At 36.8% G+C, this 21,043-nt stretch overlaps 2 protein-coding genes across 3 annotated transcripts in view; one reads left to right on the top strand and one right to left on the bottom strand.

The window, feature by feature from the left end:
• Positions 1 to 6,925: 6,925 nt before the first annotated feature.
• Positions 6,926 to 15,268, top strand: NIPSNAP3A (nipsnap homolog 3A). Its single transcript, XM_019623697.1, has 6 exons — positions 6,926 to 7,133; positions 9,360 to 9,570; positions 11,499 to 11,657; positions 12,751 to 12,900; positions 14,238 to 14,324; positions 14,424 to 15,268. Exons 1-6 carry the CDS (start codon positions 7,074 to 7,076, stop codon positions 14,498 to 14,500), a joined length of 744 nt encoding a protein of 247 aa, XP_019479242.1. The 5' UTR covers positions 6,926 to 7,073; the 3' UTR covers positions 14,501 to 15,268.
• Positions 15,269 to 17,118: 1,850 nt separating this feature from the next.
• The window catches only part of ABCA1 (ATP binding cassette subfamily A member 1), a 104,317-nt gene continuing 100,392 nt past the window's right edge, over positions 17,119 to 21,043 (bottom strand). For both annotated transcript variants that reach the window (XM_019623695.1, XM_019623696.1), the window contains exon 47: positions 17,119 to 20,547. In XM_019623695.1, the coding sequence (XP_019479240.1) occupies positions 20,407 to 20,547 (141 nt within the window). In that variant the 3' untranslated portion in view covers positions 17,119 to 20,406. The remainder of the gene's footprint in view (positions 20,548 to 21,043) is intronic.

Raw genomic sequence — 21,043 nt, 5'->3', positions numbered from 1 at the left:
ATGTTCATGTGTTTTAGCAATAAAAAACAATTTGTTTTATTAATAGAAGCATGAAGTAAATTTATACTATATTTAATATTGAACTGCTCACAAATCTTTCCAGCTACTTATTCTAATTAAGACTCGTAGCAGAAACTGATACAGAAATACCAGACATGTTGACAAACTCAAGAGGTATCCAGTCTTTTTCCTTTCCCACAGCATTTAATTCAATGCTCAATGCACAACAGTTACTTAATAAATATTCACTGATATGAGTAGGATACTTTTTAAGAAACAATGAATGAAAAGCTAATCATTATTTTATTACCATTTATTTATATTGATAAAGCAATTCATAAAATTTATATTAATTCATCTTTACCGAAGCTTTTCTCCCCAATATATAATCTCATATGACAAAAGAAGAACTGTAAGGTAGCTCCACTCTAAATAACAATAGTTTAAGTTACAGGAACTCAAAAATAACAATAAAAGACATGCACACTCTGTTCCAGACCTAATGAAAGAAAACTAGGCTATACCACCACCTAGTGGTCTCCAATTACAATATTAACAAAGTACTTACCCAGGAATGAATCACCGAAATTCAAGCATCTGAAGTTTACATGCAGAGCAGTCAACCTCTCCTTCCTTTTGCAGATTTTCTCATGCCTGACTTTTGGACAAAACCAAGCAGGGACCCCCATTAAGTGGATCGTTGCTTTTGCCCACATCACATAATTTTCTCCACTCTTTAACTGATACCTATTTATGTGAGGCATAAAAATGTACCTCCACACTCCTCAAATCAAATGGGTAGTAATAAAAAGTTGGTCAAAAGAACCTCATATACTGTTATGAAGGGTATAAATTTATAGGACAGCATGGTGTTATTTAGTAAAGATGAATATGTACATATCTTCTGACCCAGCAATTCCACTCCTAGGTATATACTCTAGAGCAGTGGGTTGGAGCCTCCAGAACACAGATCCCCCAAGGAGTCTATGGAGAGAATTCAGAGGGTCTGGTAACTTGGATTTGAAAAAGTTACATTTTATTATCACCCATTTCTAACTGAAAATAAGCATTTCCTTTGAATATGAATGTTGGCAACAAATCGTAGTATTATTAACAGGACCTGTGACTTTGTGACCAACAAATAACATAGATATTGTTAAATTCCATTTAGAGTTGCTGCAAATATATAAAATTTCCTTTATGCTCATCACTACTTTAAAATTATGATAGCTGTCTGGGGAATATAATCAATAATGTTGTAAATATTTTTTAGGGGGCCAGATGGACTTGTCTTGTTAGGGGGACCACTTCATAATCGGTGTAGAGGCCTGACCACCATACTGTATTTCTGAAGCTGATGTTGAATAATATTGTATGTCAACTATAATTATATATACATATAGTCACGGGACATGGAGTAGAGAGTGGGAATGGAGTCAATGGAATTGTAATAGATAAGCATGATATCGGGTATGGGAGGGTAGTAGATGGGGGAAGGGGGTTGTTTTTGTGTGAAGGGTGAAAAGGATAACTATTGTATTGTTCTGTACATCTGAAACTAACAATAAAAAATAAATAAATAAATAAAATAATAAAATTATGATAGCTGTTAAATCCAAAGCTAGATCTTGTTACTTAGTACCTTAATAAAAAAGCACATCTATTTCTCTGTCAACAATTTACTTCTACATTTTGATGAAACTAGCTCAATATAATGTTTTCTTTGTAACTCTTTGTATGTATTTACTAAGCATATAAAAATATTAGGGTTCTATAGGCTCATGCAATTTCCAAAGGGTTTTATGGCACCAAAAAAAGGTTAAGAATCTCTGCCCTAGAGAAATTCTTCATATGGAAACAGGAAATATCTATTTAAGAATTCAAAACATCTTTGTCCATAACAGTAACATGGATAAAGATATGTCCATACAATGAAACTGCATTACAGCAGACAAATGTATTAATGAAAATCATGATTTTAAAATACATGATTTTCCAAAACCTTATATCAACGGTTTCCCCTTACATCAGCGGTTCTCAACCTGTGGGTCACGACCCCTTTGAGGGTTGAATGACCTTTTAATAACAGGGGTCTCCTAAGACCATCGGAAAACAAAAAGATATTTACATTACGATTCATAACAGTAGCAACATTACAGTTATAGAGTAGCAACAAAAATAATTTTATGGTTGGGGGTCACCACAACATGAGGAACTGTATTAAGGGGGTTGCAGCATTAGGAAGGTTGAGAACCTCTGCCTTACATGTTTCTTCTTACCTCCTTAAATAGACAACCTCAGTCCACCCAGTCTAAAATAACTATCCATTGCTCTATATCACATTAGCCTATTTTAATAACCCAGATTTATCTAGCTTTGGACTACTTGTCCTTTGGATCAGTTGTCAGAAATTTAGGATATACAACAATAATTTTCACTATGCTTACTCTGTGCATCTTTCAGGCAGTTTAGGAACTTTTTTTTAAAAGACACAGAAAAACATTTTGTTTTAACTGCTGTTCAGACACAATTTTCCACTGCAAATCTAAAATTACATAAAAGATCACACATCTTTTAAAAACAAACGTAAACAGAACTGGTTTTACAATCTGACTTCAAGCCTTCGGTGTACCACTTAGCAGCAGTGAACCTGAGAAAATTCTCTTTCAGAACTTCACCTTTCTCACTTGGAGATAAAGCTTAACTCACAGAGTTTTTTGTTTGTTTGTTTTTTGTTTTTTTTAAAGTTTTTTTTTATTGGGAAATTGGGGGGATGGGAACAGTGCTCGGGAATTGGGGGAAGGGGAACAGACAAGTTGCTGTCGTTTTGTTCTTCAATCTAGTTGTGGAGGACGTTGCTTCACTGGCCCAAGTTGGCACCATCATTGCGCTCTTCCCGGGTGAGGCAGATCAGTCGCCGGCTTCTGGACGGCCGCTCACTGAGGCTGCTGGCTACACACAGTAGCCCATGGCAACCCACTGCCACAGGGGCTGCAGCCTATGCCGTCGCCGGCGACTCATGGCAGCCCAGCTCCAGGTTGAGCTGTTGTTCAGCATCTTAGCTGTGGAGGGCAGTGTCACTGGCCCTCATATGTGGGATCCGAACCGGGGCCTTCTGGCATCCCAAGCCAGTTCTTAACCATCGCACCACTCGGCCAGCCCTTAACTCACAGAGTTTTGAGGATAATTAAAACCTGTGAGAAAGTGAACATGAGATTGCCTTAGAGACCGAGTGGCACTTAGCAACATTTTCCCTCTCTAAGTTGCAGTCGTGAATTTTACTCTTCACTATCTGTTAAATAGTTTCGTCTTAGAAATCCTCTCTACCTGCTAGCTAGATGCTGTTGATGATGGGGCTGTACAGATGGCAAAGCCATGGGGTCCTTAATTCACCACATATAAAAGAGCTGCCTGCCAACTAGGAAATCCTATTTTAGATTCTTAAGGAAAAAGAAAGAGAATCCTAACATGTTTGAGACATTATGCACTTTGGTATCTATTTGTTACAGCAGTTTAGCCTATACTATTTAATGTATTCTTAAAAAGCTAACCCACGTTCATGAATACCGGGTTCAGCTGAAGGGGTCAGAACCAGTCATAAACACACAAATTAAGTGAGTGGCTACCTACCAAATACTGAGATATCCAGCGTCCTTCCCTCCTCGGTCACAGAAAACTGGCAATAAGGCTTCTAACTCACTGTTGTGACCCTGGAAGTTTCCTCACATAGGTAACTGACTAGGCTAAGAGAAATGACTTACAGATTGATAACAGCTGGGGCTATTTCCCTTCAGTGAAATAGCCCAGTCAGACAACGCTACAGTGAAGCTCACTATTCGACAGGCTCCACCCATACTCACAGAGCTTTGAGATTTTTTTCTCACTTCAAAACATGAGATGATGGCTAAGTATCACAACAAAAATATTTTAGGAAAAACACTAATACCTAGGCAGAAAACAGATCAAATGATATAAAACACAATAAAACATTTTTAAAAAAAAACAGAAATGCAGGAAGAAGACCTAAAATAGTAACTAAAAAAATAAACACCTATAATTAATATCCTCAGAGATACAAATATTGAACTTATGAAACAAAAAGAGGATAGTATTTCTAAAGAGAGAGTGAGAAATAAAGATATATTATGGTGAAGGGATACAGAAGGAGCTCTTGGAAATAACTTCTGTTTAAAATTCAATCCATGAGTTAGTAGATACAACTGGGGGACTTTACCCCCAAAAAATCTAGGCCAAAAAGGTAGAGATGTAAAATAGCAGAGAAAAGAAAATAACAAGAGCAAGTGGTGGCACAATATTTGAATAACAGGAGTTCCAGAGACCGACAAGAGAAGAAAAAAAATTCAAGAAATGCAATAAATTTTTCAGGATTGAAAAGTGTCCAGATTAAGAGGGTGAACTGAGTGAGGAACAACGGATGAAAAAATGTATATACCTACTCCAAGTAATATTATTGTGAAATCTCAGAACATCAGGGACAAAGAGAAAAACATAAAAAGTTCCAAAGTGAGAGAAACAAGTCACATACACAGGATTCAGAATGGCATGACTGTCTTACTAAAAGCTTTAATAAAATAGAGAATTGCCTTTTAAAAGATGAGCAAACATTATTTCCAATGTAGATTTTTATACCCACCCAAAACATGAATCAAGAGAGTTGGTAGAATAAGACATTTTTAGAGATGCAAATCTCAAAAGTCTAATTTCCACGTGCCCTCTCCTAAAACTGAGTAAAAATATATATAAACAAAATCTTTGAAATAGGTCCAACAAAGGCAAATGAGGTTCCGCAAGAAATCAGTGAAAGAAGGTCCCAGAATTACTACCATGCCATCTTAGAGAACTAGTCCACACTAGAGAGAACAAAGGACTCCGAAAGATAACTCGAGAAGATGAAACTGATAAGCTGATTAATGGGTTTAATCATATTGAGAAGAAATGTGTTCTTTTGGCAAAAAATTTAGTGATTAATAAATGATAGATATAAGAAAAACAATAGACACAAATCAAGAGAGAGAGAGAGAGAGAGAGAGAGAGAGAGAGAGAGAGAGAGAGAGAGAGAGAGAGAGAGGTCAGACTCCTATTAGGAGCCAAACAGCAGTGACTTAAGCTAGATGACTCCTCATGGAAAAGATGCCCAGAGATGGGCAGCCCAGGGCTCCTGGTATGATGTTCCACGGTGTCCAAACCTAGGCGTTTTCTCTCTTGTTGTTCCGCCATCTTCAGCATGTGGCTTCTACCTCATAATTCAAGAACTGAAGCCATTACATGTCCACATTCCAGCAAGCAGAAATAAGAAGGAACAAAGGGGGGAATAAACCCTCCAACTCGACTTTAAGGTCACTTACAGCAGGTCATAAATACACTAACACATCTCACTGGCCAGGACTTAGTCACATGGATGCATCAACTGCATGAGTTCTATTAATTTTAAAAATGAGGGTTGGGGGAAGTGAGAATGGACCTTGGGAAATAGCATTCTCTGCTATCTCCCTCCAGCGCTTTCTATTCTCCATATCCTACTCTGTGTTTCCTCATTGTGTTTATTAATCCCTGATATATTTTCTCTTCATTTGTATAAATGTTTCCGCTAACCTGTAAGTCTCCAGAGGACAGGGGCTTTGTTTTTGGTTCACCTCTGTACCACAGTTTCTGGGAAAGTGCCTCAAGCATAGAAGGAATTCAATAAATATGGGTTGAATGAGTGAATATGGGTTGAATTGTGAATTCCAGTGGGGAAAAGCCTAAGAAAATAATTTTAAGCATAAAGATCCAGTCTGGACACAGATGATGCTGTTTTGTGCTGTTTTGTTTTGCCTGGTTAGAAATGGAAGCTCAACTGGAAAAACTGATTCAGCCCCTCTGGACTTAACTAATTCTAAAAAGCCTCTGAGCAGATAATGCAAAAGTCTTTGCGCAAAGCACAACCAGTACAACTACAGGTGATAGTTGTAATTATTTCCTAGCTTTAATAATGTAAGCAATATTACATTAGTGTGTGCAATAACTATTGTGTGTAATAATGTAATGTAATTAGTAAGAAAAATGTGAACTTTAATATAATGTAAATTAATAATGTAATAATTAATTATTCTTAATGTAAGCATTATCAGATGTGGGAAGTACATGTATTTGGGGCGAGTGACATGTAAGAGACCTAAATCCTCATTTTCCAAGCAATACATATACCTATACCTGAAAATATCAAGAAACACCAAAAAAATGCCTATAATTAAAAAAAAAAAAAAGCAAACAAGCATTAGAAGAAACATCTGAAAAATGTTGAAAGTAGTTAATTCTGGGGACCAATGATCAGAGATAGGAAAGACATCAGAGGCCTGTTGTTTTGCTTTTAAGGCTTAAAAATCTATTTTATTTGAAACTATGTATGTTTACATTTAACTTTCACATCAGTTTGGTGCTTCCATTTCTCTGAGCTCCTGAGAAATACAATCTAAATCATTATTAGGAACCATACAAGGTCATGCTGGGAGTGGCGATAGGGAGAGTGTGCTTTTGATCATGAAAATGAAGGCCCCCTGGTCTTCAGCTGTATGTACATATCGAATAAAACTCAACCAGGCAACAATCCACGATTTTAAATGTAAAGCATTACACACGCACGCCTCCATACTTCCTTCTCAGTGGACTCTACTCGCACTCTACACACCACCATTTACGAATTACACAAACTGCAAATAGGAGTTGAGTTGATGGGCTCAGAAAGTCGGTACAGGAACAACCTCAGCATTCAGCTAATTCCACCGTCACTTCTGACTTCCGGGGTTAGAAAGCTGGAGGAAACAATGAGGAACCCACACGTCCGTGCAGACACCAAAAGCGCCTAGCGCTGGGACCGCTGCGGGCTCCAGCGGACTGGGCGGTCCGGCCACGCCCCCGGGGCACCGGAGGCGGAGCTATACCCGCCGAGCCCCGCCCCGAGCCTGCGTCTGCCAGTTGTCCAGTCGCTTCTCTTTCCTCGTCGCGAAGCCATAAGAAGAGTAATTAGTGAAGAATACTGGCGGGCTGCTCTTCTCAGCGCTCCACGCCTCACCATGCTTGTTCTCCGAAGCGGTCTAACTAGGGCTCTGGCCGCACGGATGCCTGCGCCTCAGGTAGCTGCTGCCGGGATGTGCCCGAGCTATTTCCTGGGCGAGGGAGGGGCGTTTGCTGGAAGCGCGCGGACCCCCGCATGCGCCCACCCGGCTCGCGCGCTCAGACCTGATTCCCCGCGCATGCGCCCATCTGGCTCCAGCCTTGGGTGCCCAAGCCAGGCGGGATCAGGAACCTCGTAGCAAATATGATAACAAACTCATTTAACCTTACATGGGAGAAGTACAAAATAAATTTTTGCGATTCAGCCTTAACTGTTGGAAATTGGCTTAGTCTGTAAATCTAACTAGACATATTTTTCCTTTCGATGTTTAGACTTTTTTATCTGTGGACAGAATAGTCAGGTGTTTAAGCTAGAGACTTTCTGGGGAAGACTAAAGAAGAGCCATTAGTGGCCCAGTCACCCAATATTAGCAATGCAGTCTTTATCTTTGTGATTCTCTAATGGGGCAGGACCAACAATTGTTCCTTACAACTTTATTCTGGACTTTGACCTTATTAACTATCGACCTGATGTTCTATCATAAATGAACTGGAAGTTATTGCTGCGGAAAATGAGCCCTAACTTGAACATAAGGGAGAGTCTGAATCACTCAAGATTCCTCTTTCAGCATAATTTTACTTTCTGGCATGTGACAAAAATCACCTCCCCCCAAGCAAACACACACCTCACTGGTGTTTAATCTTTCACTGGGCTTCCTTTGTTACTGTTTCTCCTGGAAAAGATAAAAATGTGTACCTTTGACCACATATTTGTTCCCAAATACAAATTCCCTGTAAAGCAACTTAAAAAGCAGTTGTTAACAAACGCCCTCATGGTCCCATTTTCTGCTATATTTTATTTATAGTACTTTTTAAACTATAATCCTAAGCAGTTGTTTATTTGCACATTCTTTTATTAGAATTTAGTTAAAATTACACAAAAAGCATGTCTAGCAAAAGTAGGAATAGCTGCAGTTGTTTTTTGGTGGGGAATACCTGCTTTTCAGGGAAGCTTAGACGCTTGGCAATAGGGACATAACTTTAGTAGACATAAATGGAATGGACTCAAGTAGATAATTAGAATTATGATATTGTACACAACTAAATAAAATACATAGACAATTGTGTGTGTTTTAACCAAAAACATGACAGAGGAAAAAGTCTACTGGTTTCATTTGACATACCAGATAGCCAATATAAGCCCCAAATTTGTTCATAACTTTGTTTGTTCCAAAACTTTTAATAGGTAATTCTGATTAATCACCTTCAGAAAATTGGCACATGAGAACCAAACCTACAATAAAATGGATTTGTAAACTCAAATGTCATATAAGTGTGTGTGTATATACACACACATAAAAAAACCACAGAGGATAATTTCTAGCAAAGCATTTCCTACCTAAAATTAACTTCACTCAGACTTGGACTAAATTAGAACAAAAATTTATATAGTGAGCAAGTGACTAATACAAAAAGAACTACCGGTTCTCCAGGATATTTCCATCAACCTGGTATAAATGGATAGATTAAATGCCCTTCCTCACAATGCATCTGTAATTAAACCGAAAATGATTCAGACGATTCTGGCCTGTTGATTTTTCCCTGATAGCATCTGTTACCATGTTATAATGCAATTGGATAGATTATAGCTTCCTTTCACATTAGTTACATTCCATTCCTATTTATTTATTTATTTATTTATTTATTTTTATTTATTTATTTTTTTTTACCAGTGATCCACTTCATTGGATTTGGGGAAATACTTCAACCTGAATAGCAATTTCCGTTTTTAAAAAAAAAACTTAGAGTTTTCTGCTAGTAAACACATTTTTATCATGCCTGCATATTTTATAAAGTTCATTTAAATGCATAACTATAAAACATAGCGTATCAACTAAAGAGAATATTGACTAAATAAGGTAAAACATTTGTAAATTTATTAGACTCCTAAATGTAGTTCTTGGGTAAAGGACTGATTAAGACCCCAGTGCCTTCGATTAACTTTCATGAAAAGGTGGCTCTGGTGGACCCCTGCTAGGAAACAGTAGCTATATATTCAGCACAGTTAAGAGTAGTTATCTTTATTGACATAACTCTAAACAAATGTTTATGGAGAGAGGACATCAGAGGTACAAACATGGATTATAAGTCTAATGGGTGTCCATTGTTTCCAAATTCAGATTTGGTTGTAACATATTATAAACCCCACCTTCCCAAAATATTTAAATTTCTTTATCTTTCTTCAGGTGTGCTCATCTTTTGCTTCAGGCCCCAGACAAAATGATGGGACGTTCTATGAATTCCGTACTTATTCCCTTAAGCCTTCAAAGATGAATGAGTTTCTGGAAAATTTTAAGAAAAACGTACATCTTCGGACAGCTCACTCTGAATTGGTTGGATACTGGAATGTAGAATTTGGAGGCAGATTGAATAAAGCGTTTCATATTTGGAAGTATGGTATGAAACATCAGCTTAAACATTCAGTACAGATTTTCATTCTGTTAAATGTTACATGTGACTTGGTTGTTGAATCCATTACTATAAATTAAACTTAAAAAGCAGAACAAAAAAAAAAAAAAAGAAAATCCATTGGTTACTCCTCCCAATGGTATAGCTCTGACAACCCCTTGCTCAAATCCTTATATTATCATAAATGGCATCTCTTATTTCAAATAATAAAATTGTGAACTAGATTTTAATTCTCAGAAAAGTTAGAGAACGGTTTATTATAAAGATGATTTATGAAAAATTTAAAGCAGCAATTGTAAGAGCCCCAGCGGGTTAAGATCATAAAAGGAGGAAAGAATTGTTTGTACTTACTGTTGAAGCTACGGCTGGATATCAGGATTTTTGTGGAAACAGTTGGGGCCTGAGGGCAGTTAAATTGATAAGGATGATGGTTAACTTCTAGGCATCACCCAGTTCTGAGATTTAATAATTTGTTGTGTTTAGGGAACCACTTTTGTTTCATTTGTGCACCGCAGGGTTTCAGGGAATTCATTGTCATTATGCTGCTCTCCAGAAAGGTAAAGGAATTAGAGTTGTCCCCATACTGAAGCTGAGCTACCCCTATTTTAGTAGAGGAAGGAGAATAGGTAACAGCAATCCCCAGAGTATTTGTTACTCCAGTGTCAAATCTTTGTGAAGTCCACATCAGGACTTGATGATATCCAGAGAACTTTTAATAATTTCATTTAGTATTTGGTCATATAAAGTACTTTATTTAATATGAAAGGTGCTCTCATTCTGTACTTAACATGGCCATAGTTTAGGGGTTTTCCCTGTTGGTATAAAACAAATCTAATTTAAACACAATTTATGCTTTAATGTGCAATCATGTGCAATAAGGTAGAATCATGTCCCATTAAAAAAATTACTAATGGGGCCGGCCGAGTGGCTCAGTTGGTTAAGAGCTCCCTCAAGAGTTTGAGCTCTGAGCAACAGCGGTTCGAGTCCAGCCCGAGCTGAGCAGCCGCTGAGCTGCCAACAGGTAGCAGGATGGCTCAGCTAAAAAAAAAAAAAAAATTACTAGTAAAGTCCTGGTATAACTTATTTAAGCAATAAGATAGGTGTTATTCCTTATCTACAGCATAAATCATAGAAAACTCTTTTACTGTCAGTCTTATGAGGCCCTACAAGTAATACAGTACTAAGCCCATTTGTTAGTAAATGTATTATATATACCTGTTTGTGTAACAAACAGAAGAGAAATAGTGCTGGGTAAAAAGAATGGGTGATAATAAATAAGAGAATCAGCACTATTTCTTTGGAAGCTGTTTGTTCAAAGAAAAGGATGCTGTAAATGTACATCTTAATTTATGTTGAATTTAATTCAAGGTGAACTTTGACCTGACCACCATCACCACCAAAGAAAAATACATACTCATTTTCAAAACTGGCTCTATAATTTAAATTTATTAAATTAGTAGGAATAGTTAACATACATTGAGTACTAACTAGGTGCCAAACACTCTAAACTCCTTTCATGTACTAATTTATTTAATCTTTACAACAACCCTGGAGGTATAAATACTATATCACTGTCCTCATTTCCCAGAGTAAGAAACAGACACAGCTTCTTACCAGTAACTTACACAGTAACTTACCAGTCACACAACTACCTACTAAGTAGTACAGCTCATAAAGCCCACCATATGACATTATCATTAGTTGTATACATCCCTACTCCCCTTTTAGACCATGAGATAGGTGGGGAAAGATGTCACACCTGTTTTTTTTTTTTTTTCAGTATCTCCAGTGATATAACACAGTGTTCTTAGGTGGCCTCAATGAACATTTGCTGAATTGAATGAACTCCAAAAAAAGGTCTAGATGATTTGAAAAACAAAAAACTTTTATTTTTCTTCCTCCTTTTCTTCCCGTAGATAATTTTGCTCATCGAACTGAAGTTCGGAAAGCCTTGGCCAAAGATAGGGAATGGCAAGAACAATTTCTCATTCCAAATTTGGCTCTCATTGATAAACAAGAGAGTGAGGTTACTTACCTGGTGCCATGGTGCAAATTAGAAAAGCCTGCAAAAGAAGGTAAGCCCTTCCCGCTTAGTCACTTTGAATGTTGATGAAGAAAATACTAAGCATTTTAAAGCGATAAAAACTAAAGTTCCAAAGAAAAAGGATAAAATTTTCTTTTGTTTCAGGTAGGAATATATTGTGATTATAGAGATGAAAATGCATTGAGCTTTTGGCTTATCATTAAAACAACGAGCATTAAATAATGTTTTTTCACCTTGGAAAAGCTCTTCAAGTTTAGGTACGAATATAAAAAGTTGACCTGGGAGGAAAAATTGAAAAGTTGGGGATTTGGAGCAGAGAAAACATTATAGGTAGGTGAAGGGTAGTGTATGAAATTTTGTCATAGTATTTTTTTACACAAATTATAGCTGACTTAAGACATTAAGTATATCTTTGCTTGTGAGACTGGGGGGGGGGAATGAATTAAACTGTTACATTCTGTTACTATAGTTTAACTTTTTTATATTCCTCTTTCTTATTTCTGTTTGAAGGTAAAATGCTTTTCAAGTGTTGACCTGGGTATGTAGGAATAATAAAACCATCTCCTTCAGTTTTTAGGGGTTTTTTTTTGTTTTTGTTTTTTTTCCCTCAAAATCTCAGATATATCGCTTTGGGTCCATTGTGTGCTTGCTGTTCCTATTAGAAATGGAATCCTATAGGGAGAAATAATACAAAAAAAAAAAGTATTTCCTCTCAAAATTGGAAAGAAGGAAATACAGATCAGAAAACACGTTTCTTACTCATTTTCTACTAAAAGTGTAGACTCGGGCAGCTCAAAAATCCTAATCCTATTATGAGTTCTCAGTATTTGTTTTATTGACAAACTTTATAGATTAAAAATGTTTCAGATAATAGCTAGATACAGCTTCCTTTTTGTTTTGTATGACAAGCTTAAAAACTGACCCTTAAACATGGACAAGGACTTCATAAACAAAAGCAAGGAGAAATAATGCAAAGAATTCATAAATATGTCCATATAAACATGTGTACATATGATCCTCCATATTTGTATGTGTACATTAGCCTTCCACTGGAACCATAGCAACATGATTAGAAATTTCTTGAATTATCTCTTGTAAAATAATTATTTTTCTCCCTACTCCAGGAGTCTATGAGCTGGTCACTTTTCAAATGAAACCAGGTGGGCCAGCTCTGTGGGGCGACGCGTTTAAAAGGGTAATCCATGCCCATATCAGTCTAGGCTACTCGAAACTAGTAGGAGTCTTCCACACAGAATATGGAGCACTCAACAGAGGTACAGTTGTCCATTCAGTCTATGAAATTGCAAACTATGTTGGCGAACTACTAAATTCCTTCGGTTAGTTTGTCTCTCGTTTTCTTTATGGCACATTAATTTTTATTGCCAAATTTCAGGGATTTTAAAAATAATTTTAAGGGTTGAAAAAAACCTCTTTTGCTTCTTATTTATTGAGAATGTTAACACCTTTTGAAGCCATTTTCAAATGCTGAACTGCTGTTTTCCATGATACATCAAAATGATAAAATCTGCAAAGAGCGTCGAGAAAATGATCTGTTCTTTTTATCTTTTTTTCCGTCTTAGTATACTTTTTATTGGTTTTTAAAAAATAACATTACTTGGGGTAGAGAGATTGTCTCTGAAAGAAAAAGTATTTCTAGAGGACAGTGTATAATATGTATACTGTACATATGTAAGTATATATAAGCTGTACTCCTTGGTCCTCTCAGTTTGAATTTTAGCGGTTTATTTAGAGGAAATAATCAGATCCAGACTGGACTGCTTAGGTTTGAAATAGCTCTGCCACTTAAAACAGTGTGATGTTGAGTGAGCTACTTAATCTTACTGTGCCTTACAGTGCTCACTGATAAAATGATAATAATAACCTACCAGCTAGGATTATTATGAAGACTAAATGAATTAAATCATGCAAAATGCTTTGAAGCAGGCCTGGCACATAGAAAGCTCCCAAAATATGTTAGTAGTAGTTGTCTTCAACATTATTATTATGAATACATACGTCTGTGCTGCTCTAGGGAAGTTTATGTCAGCATTGTTTACAATAAGGAAACGATTTGGTATGATACAAGGTATGTACATAACACATATGTGTACATCACATACAACATGCATCAGTAAGACCCTAATTATATTTTACTCATAATTTTTTAAAGAAAATACACTAAATATTAATAGAGGATTTCTCTGGGCAGCTAAGATTATGCTACTTTTTGTTTTCTTCTGTGTATCATCCAAATTTTTAGTAGTAAGCACAATTTTTTATAATCTTCCTTTTTTGAAAGACAAGTAAAACGTAGTAGAACTTAATTAAACCTGGGTCTAGGTTTGATTGTGTCTTTAGCTGCATAATTTTACTTCCCCTCTCCAGCCTCCCATTTATTTCTTCATCTATAAAGCCAGTTGGGTTATTTATAAATCTCTCTCTCAACTCTCTGACCCCTCTGAAATCTTACCACTAACATACTTCGTTTTACCTTTTCGTACTGGCTATTCGATTTAAAGAATAAGCCTTACCATTTCCGATTAATTTTTCAGTATTCCCTACTTGTCGTATGCCCTGGGCTTACGAATCTAATTTTGGTTTATGTCTGCAGTCCACGTGCTTTGGTGGAGTGAGAGTGCCGACAGCCGTGCAGCCGGGAGACTTCAGTCCCACGAGGACCCCAGAGTCGTGGCAGCTGGTAAGCCGCTTCATGAGGCATGGATTACTCCTAGGACTCATTGGATTTAGTCAATAACTTCAGATGCCTTCTGATATAATGTGGTTTTTTTTTTTCCAGTGCGGGAAAGTGCCAATTACCTCGTGTCTCAGCAGAATATGTTTCTGATTCCCACGTCATTTTCACCACTGAAATAGTTTTCCACTGAAGTAAGAAGCATTTCATGAATGGCCATAAGATGTGTCTGCTGATGCTGCTTAAATTCTCCCAAAAGGGTCTCCCTTTTATCTGAAGTAGCTGGTTAATTCGAGATGGGTCTGCATGTGTGAGCCACCTGTGTTTTTTGTCATTACCACCTCAGGAAATAGCTCTGCTCATTTTCCCTATGGCATTTCAGTAGCTGTGATAATATTAGAGATAGCTGCCACGACTTCATGATATTGAGTTTTCGTTTCTTTCAGAATCTCTCTTATTCTCTATTTTGACAACCTTGGCTTTATAGCATTCTCATATATTTTAATAGTGTTTCTACACTCTGTGCCTGACAATTTTTACAATTATTTCCATGCAATGTCTCTATTTTCATTATGTCTGCTTTTTGAGATTTAAAAGAAATTTTGTACAGTAAAATATATTTTGTGATATCAACTGGGATTCATAAGGATTAGAACCAAATATATCTTTTTACCTTGAGAAAGTACAGTATCACCTATGTCATCTGTATTAATTATGGTTTTCACATTATTAGTCACTATAACTTGGAAAATAATGTAATTAGGCCTCAATGGTAAAAAAAACTTCAGAAGACCTGTTTTATGTGCTGAAATGTGTTCATTTGTAGTTTATTTGATTAACTTTTGTTCATTTTGGATCGCTATTTAACAAAGATACTGGGACATCTATTTGTTTTAAAGAGATTTTGTGGTTATGGAAACCCTAATAAAAGCCTACGTATCCATTATGAATTTTTTTTTTGCATTTTATATTTATATTATCTTCTCTGGAGTCTTTATTGTGTTGCCACAAGGTAGTGACACATTAATAATTTAGCAACTTTATTGCAAATGTTGTTACATTAAGAAAATGGCATGATAGTAATCCCAAAAGGAGAGTTTCTTTAGTACCACCACAGACATGCCAAGGTTTTCCTTTAAACATCTTTAATTTCCATTTTAATTGAGTGCCTCTGCCTTCTAAAACTACGTTTGGTACTTCCAAGATCTCTTGATAGTCTGTATTTACAGCTATATTATTTTCCATTTCTAAAATACATTGTAAATGCAAAAGAGTAAATGATGAATTCCCTAAGGGGAATTTGGATAACAACGTACAGTGTGTAAGGCTCCTGACAGAAAAAATTTTTAAAGGCTTAAAAAACAAACAAACAAACAAACAAATCAGAGAGGAAGGTGAGATGGTTTGCAGGTGCAGCCTATACATACTATTAACAGACAAGAATCCAAATCAAACTTTTGTAATCCAGCTATTGTGTTTCCTGCTTCCCATGAAAGCAGAACTCTGTAAGTTGTGTATATTCACCATCTTCCCTTCCTTACCTCTTGAACTTCCCTGAGCCAATCCCGGTAGGCCTATATCCTTGTCAGTCCACTGAAGTGACTCGTTGGAGGGTCACTAAGGACCTTTGTCTTACCAAATTCAGTGGTCTCTCACTGCCTTTACCCTGTTCATCTTCTCAGCAGTGTTGGATAGTTGACCACATCCGCCTTCCTGAAACACTCGAATCTGAGGGTCAGTCTATGGCATCATATTCTTAGATTTTCCTCATCCTCACTGGCCAGTCCCCCTCTGTTTCCTTTGCTGGCTTCTCATCTAAATGTGGTAGGGTCTCAGGGCTCAAGGGTATTCTTCTCTCTCTAGTTAAGCTAATTTGGTCCCAAGGCTTAATTAAGTACCATGTGTGTGCTAATTTTTTTCCCTCCTTCAGTTGTGAGTTTTCACAAAGAAACAGTTTTCTACCCGTTTCATTGAAGTCACTGTAACGTGAACTTCCAGGGGGAAGGACTAAATTGTGATGCTGATGCCAGTGGTCAGCCAGGCACACACCAAGCTAAGGTCCATACCTTAGGCAATGGACGACTCACTAGGCGTTGTCACAGCCGCTCAGAAGAGGTCACAAATACAGCCACAACTCCACTGTACTGCCTAATAGGGGCTGTTGGACAGGTGTTCTTCAAATACTGCAATAAACAGGTATCGTTTCCGAGTCTGATTGTTAATTAGCTGTGAAAAGTATATCCACATGTCTCATCGGAGCATTACATAATCGGGCATAGACTGCAGAGCACTTCCTACAGATTTGAGGAAAGGCACCTCTGGTATTAGTCTCAGTACCATCTCTCCGCCCACACTTTTCTACCTTCCCTGCACGCCTCCCCTTGCCACCATGCTCAGCACCAGTACACTTGCTATACTGTGTCCTTGTATTTTTGGTTAAATAAGCAAAAAAGCACTGAAGGCTGCCTTTGCAGCTTCCTCAATCCCAAATGAAGAAATGAGATTTTTATTAAATAGGCTTAGCTCTACAGAGTATTTTCAGAGATCACCCCAGCTTCATAATCATTAAGCAGAGTAAGTTTATCTAAAAACCTTTCAAACTTAGTATCAGTTATTTTCTTAACTGATTCAGGAAAACTGCAAAACACCCTTTTTAAAATTTCCAGGTGGTCCCCTCAGTTCTTTTTTTGGGATTCACAGGACATTTACCCTTTTCAGAAATTTCTACTTTTGAGCCAAATAGCTTTAACAGTAGGTGGTGCTACGAATGCATGAAAATAAATTTTGTCTGGACCGAAAGAACTGTCACAGCTTTATTTCGTGACTCATTACAACATAGAAATAGGCCTTTAATACTTCATATAAAGTTATAGACAATACAAAATTTTTTTCTCTTTTTTCCTTTTTAGTGAAAATGATTTAACTTAGAAATCTATTGTGAAACTTTTGTCTAGTTTTGCAATTCTCAGATATTCCAGTGCAAAAATAGATCCCATTACAGACAACATAAAGTGCTTGGGATGAAGGGCCAATGATCAAGAAAAAGTCAAAAATGTATTTTCATCCTAGGATATAAGAAGGGAGAACAGACTACTTAACCCTTACGGAAATATAAACATTCTATAAAAGGGATGCAACAATTTTAAAGAGAATCAGAGCAATATTACTATAGTACTATATTATTACTAGTAAATAGTAGCAAGGGTACAAATTAATATCTCAATATCAAAGTGGTTCAATATTATATGACACATGGCTCTTTGGGAAAAAAAATTCCTGATATATACAACCACGAGAAGAAAACAGACAAATCCCTTTAGTCAATGATTACTATACAGTGAGTGAATGATGTGCAACATTTAATAGTCACAATGCATTGCTTTCAGTACAGATATTGAAATACAGTAGTTTGAGGTTTGGTTGTTTTTTTAAACAATGAACTGTGCTAGGTGTTTATGTATAGAGGGCTTTGTTACTGTTTTCTATCGTATTTTTCATGTTCACAGTTGTTAATAAGGTTTCCAAGGTGTCCAAAAGAAACAAAAGCAGAAACTTTGAACACTTGACAATTTTTGAAACTCACATAGTTACATTTCCACAGGGAATATATAGAAATTTTACGTGATTGAGTATAGAGTTGGTAAAAATTTCCACTGTAGTTAGGTTTACACAGGAAAATTTAAAAGATTAATATTTGGTTAATCTAAAAGGTAACAATATTAATGACATTGATGTGTAACTATAGATTGTTTCTAGCTTCAGAAGAAATCCTTTTAAATCTATATTGAAACTTTTTTTTTCAAAATAATTCACAGTGACTTTTGATTTTTTTTAAATATGGCCTTGAAGTCAGAGTAATTAAAGGAGCATGGATTTACTATAATAGAGAATTTGAACATGATTCTAATGAAATGGGAAAACAAGTTTGACTTTGAAAAATATTAAACAAGGAGAAACTAAATTATTGTATGAGTTTTATATCATTAAAGATAGCATAAAATACAATGATCTCATAGAGAGATCAATATAATGATCTCTTCATTATTTGTCTATCATTTTAGAAAACAATATTGCATTAATTTCTAAGTCTTTTTCTTTTCCAATCAACAAGTTATGTGATAGCATTGTGTAAATTTTAAAAGAAAAAACAGATTAATTTGAAATAGATCTGAAATCTTACACCCTTAGAGTTAATATTTAAATTTTAGGAAACAGTAATGATAGTGAAAGATCACTTAAACTTCACCAAACAGTAGTTCCCTCATATTTTTGTTATCTCAAAACAGATGACATTAAAAAATAATATTTTATGAGTGCTTAGTGTTTACTGATTAAAAATATAAGACTGGGTTGGAAAAGTCTGAAATATACTTCATGCCTGGGCACTTGCTGTTTTTATATTTTTCATAATAGGTTAGTGATTGAAGAGATGAAAATGATGAGATTGTTAGAATGAGGTGTCAGATCTTCAAAGCCAATTATTTAAAGATACTCAATCCCATGGTCACAAGTTGTCTTGTTCAACAAGTTTTAAAACTAGCTGTCTTCTCTGAAAAAATATTCAAGTGTTTAGTCTTGTGACCCTTACCACATTTAAATTTTCTTGGCTTTTTGCATTGTTGCTATTTTCAAAAAGTGGGCTGCTCAATATTCCTTCCTTGAGCCTCCCATAACCACCACAAAAAAACAACCTATATTTGTAAACCAGTTTGCTGAGTATTGTGGCACAGGAAATCTGAGACTTAATTTCTCCACATCCATCCATCCACTCATTCAGCTATAACATACTCAAAAAAATACTTGATTAATGAACTGAGATTCAAAGTACTTTAAATGGTCTTAAAGAAACTTAAATATAATGTCACGAGATCTTGACCGTCACATTTGTTTTGTAGTCACTAGGCACTAGTCAGGTGACCCATCTGCAAACTTATATGAGAAAAGAGAAAGCTAGGGAGGCAGTGTGGCCATACTCCTCTATGCCACGGACTTCTACAGTTAGGCCGTTCTAAGATTTCAGAAATCACTGACAGAACTTAGAATTCCAAATAAAAGTACAAATGTTTTCATCAAAATACAACTCCCATCTTTTCATCTTTTAGATTAAGTTTGAAAGCCAGAAATAATACTACACCTGTGTCAAACAAGACCTTGAGATGCAGTGTACCATGTTGGCAGACAAGGTAAGTGGACACAGGTAACCCCCGGGTTGAACACAACATCTCTTTAATCCCATGCCCTAGCCTCAGCAGCTTACAGCCCCAACAACCTGGCTGCTCATTCTTTGCTTCTTCCCAGGGTCTAAGCATATTTAAAGAGTCCCGGAAAGATGACGCTGGAGACCCATGGCTCCAGGCCAGGGACAATGTAACAATGGAACCAAGTCTGACATGTCTAGACCCATCCACAATTTGCATATTACCACCGCCAGAGCAGCTCATCAACGGGGGAACCGAAGCAGGACTTCTTCCACACGTGGCACCATTTTGTCACCTAATATTTGATGACGTCCAGTAGACTCTGAGCACAGCAGCTTGCACAAAAGTGTGCATGACACACCTTGGTGCTCTGAGCTCTCTGAGCAACTTGGCACTGATAATTCTGGCACGCGCACTGCCATCAGTGGGTGTGTCACCGGGAAACCAGTCCCCTGGCATGGCACGGCTTCACGAGTGAGGAGGTGCATGCATGCCTTTTGATTTTGGTAAGTGATCACTGGCCATGGTTACTTGATGAATTACTGTTGCGACCCCAGTGAGAATACAAAGGAACAAAAAACAAGTATGATTTCAAACCCATATGTCCGCTGGGTTCCATACGAGAGTTTCACATAGGTATAAGGTAATAAACTAAATTCAAGTCTTTTTTCACTGGAGAGCCAAAGATGTCGGCTACAAAGGCACTGCCCCTGTAATGGAATTTTGTTTTCATTGCATTGAATTGCATTGCATTGAATAGTGTCAGTACAGTATCCAGTTTACTTCTTCCCACGGACACGTCCAGCTCTTTCCGCTGGAGCTCACTGCACAGTGCAAAGGAAAGGCAAGTTCCTCCTTTTTTTACAGTCACCCTGTGTGAACAGGATTCTTCACACGTAACTTTCTTTCACTTTCTCATCCTTCAGAAAAGATGTGAGGACTGCAACATCCACTACTGTCTGGTTTTTGTGTAATGACAGGTCCTTTAAGTGGTCATCATCACTTTGGTCCTTGGCAAAGTTTACAAATACCTGTCAAGAGAAAGATAGGCCTGTATAAATAGCTCTTGACTTGTTCTTTCTTTATTCTCGTTGTGTTTTTCCTTATGTGGAAATGAGGTTAGGTAAAAGAATACAAGATTGTAAAAATAGATTCACTAGAAAACTGTGAGAGAGAAGGGAATATTTGAAAAAGCATTAACCATTTAAAAATTGAAAAACTGTATATATTGACCCCCAAATATCACCAACTGTTCAATCATCTATTTACTTGGGCTTATCTAGGCTTGATTAAGGGGAGGCGGGATGAAAGCTAACGTTTACTGAGCACCTACTAAGTGCCAAGATCTGTTTGGTGTTATTTAAATAGATAAGGCACCTAGCAAAATGCCTGGCCCGTGGTACTCAGTACACAGTAGTTATGATTATCGTTATAATCTATTCTCACAATAACCTAAAGTAGAGAGCATCATCTCTCTTTTCAGATTCACGAAGGTTTAATAAAAAGCACAGCTAGTAGAAGAAGATC

Source organism: Hipposideros armiger, unplaced genomic scaffold (genome assembly GCF_001890085.2).
Source record: "Hipposideros armiger isolate ML-2016 unplaced genomic scaffold, ASM189008v1 scaffold_558, whole genome shotgun sequence".
Lineage (NCBI taxonomy): Eukaryota > Metazoa > Chordata > Mammalia > Chiroptera > Hipposideridae > Hipposideros > Hipposideros armiger.
Note: the sequence above shows the minus strand (reverse complement) of the source record. Positions and strands in the feature narration are given on the sequence as shown.

What these genes read in the sequence shown, in the direction of transcription:
- NIPSNAP3A (XM_019623697.1), top strand. Translation starts at nt 7,074, where the DNA reads ATGCTTGTTCTCCGAAGCGGTCTAACTAGGGCTCTGGCCGCACGGATG. An exon ending in AGAAAAGCCTGCAAAAGAAG is followed by an intron (nt 11,658 to 12,750) that starts GTAAGCCCTTCC and finishes TCCCTACTCCAG; the next exon opens with GAGTCTATGAGCTGGTCACT. An exon ending in CCCCAGAGTCGTGGCAGCTG is followed by an intron (nt 14,325 to 14,423) that starts GTAAGCCGCTTC and finishes TTTTTTTTCCAG; the next exon opens with TGCGGGAAAGTGCCAATTAC.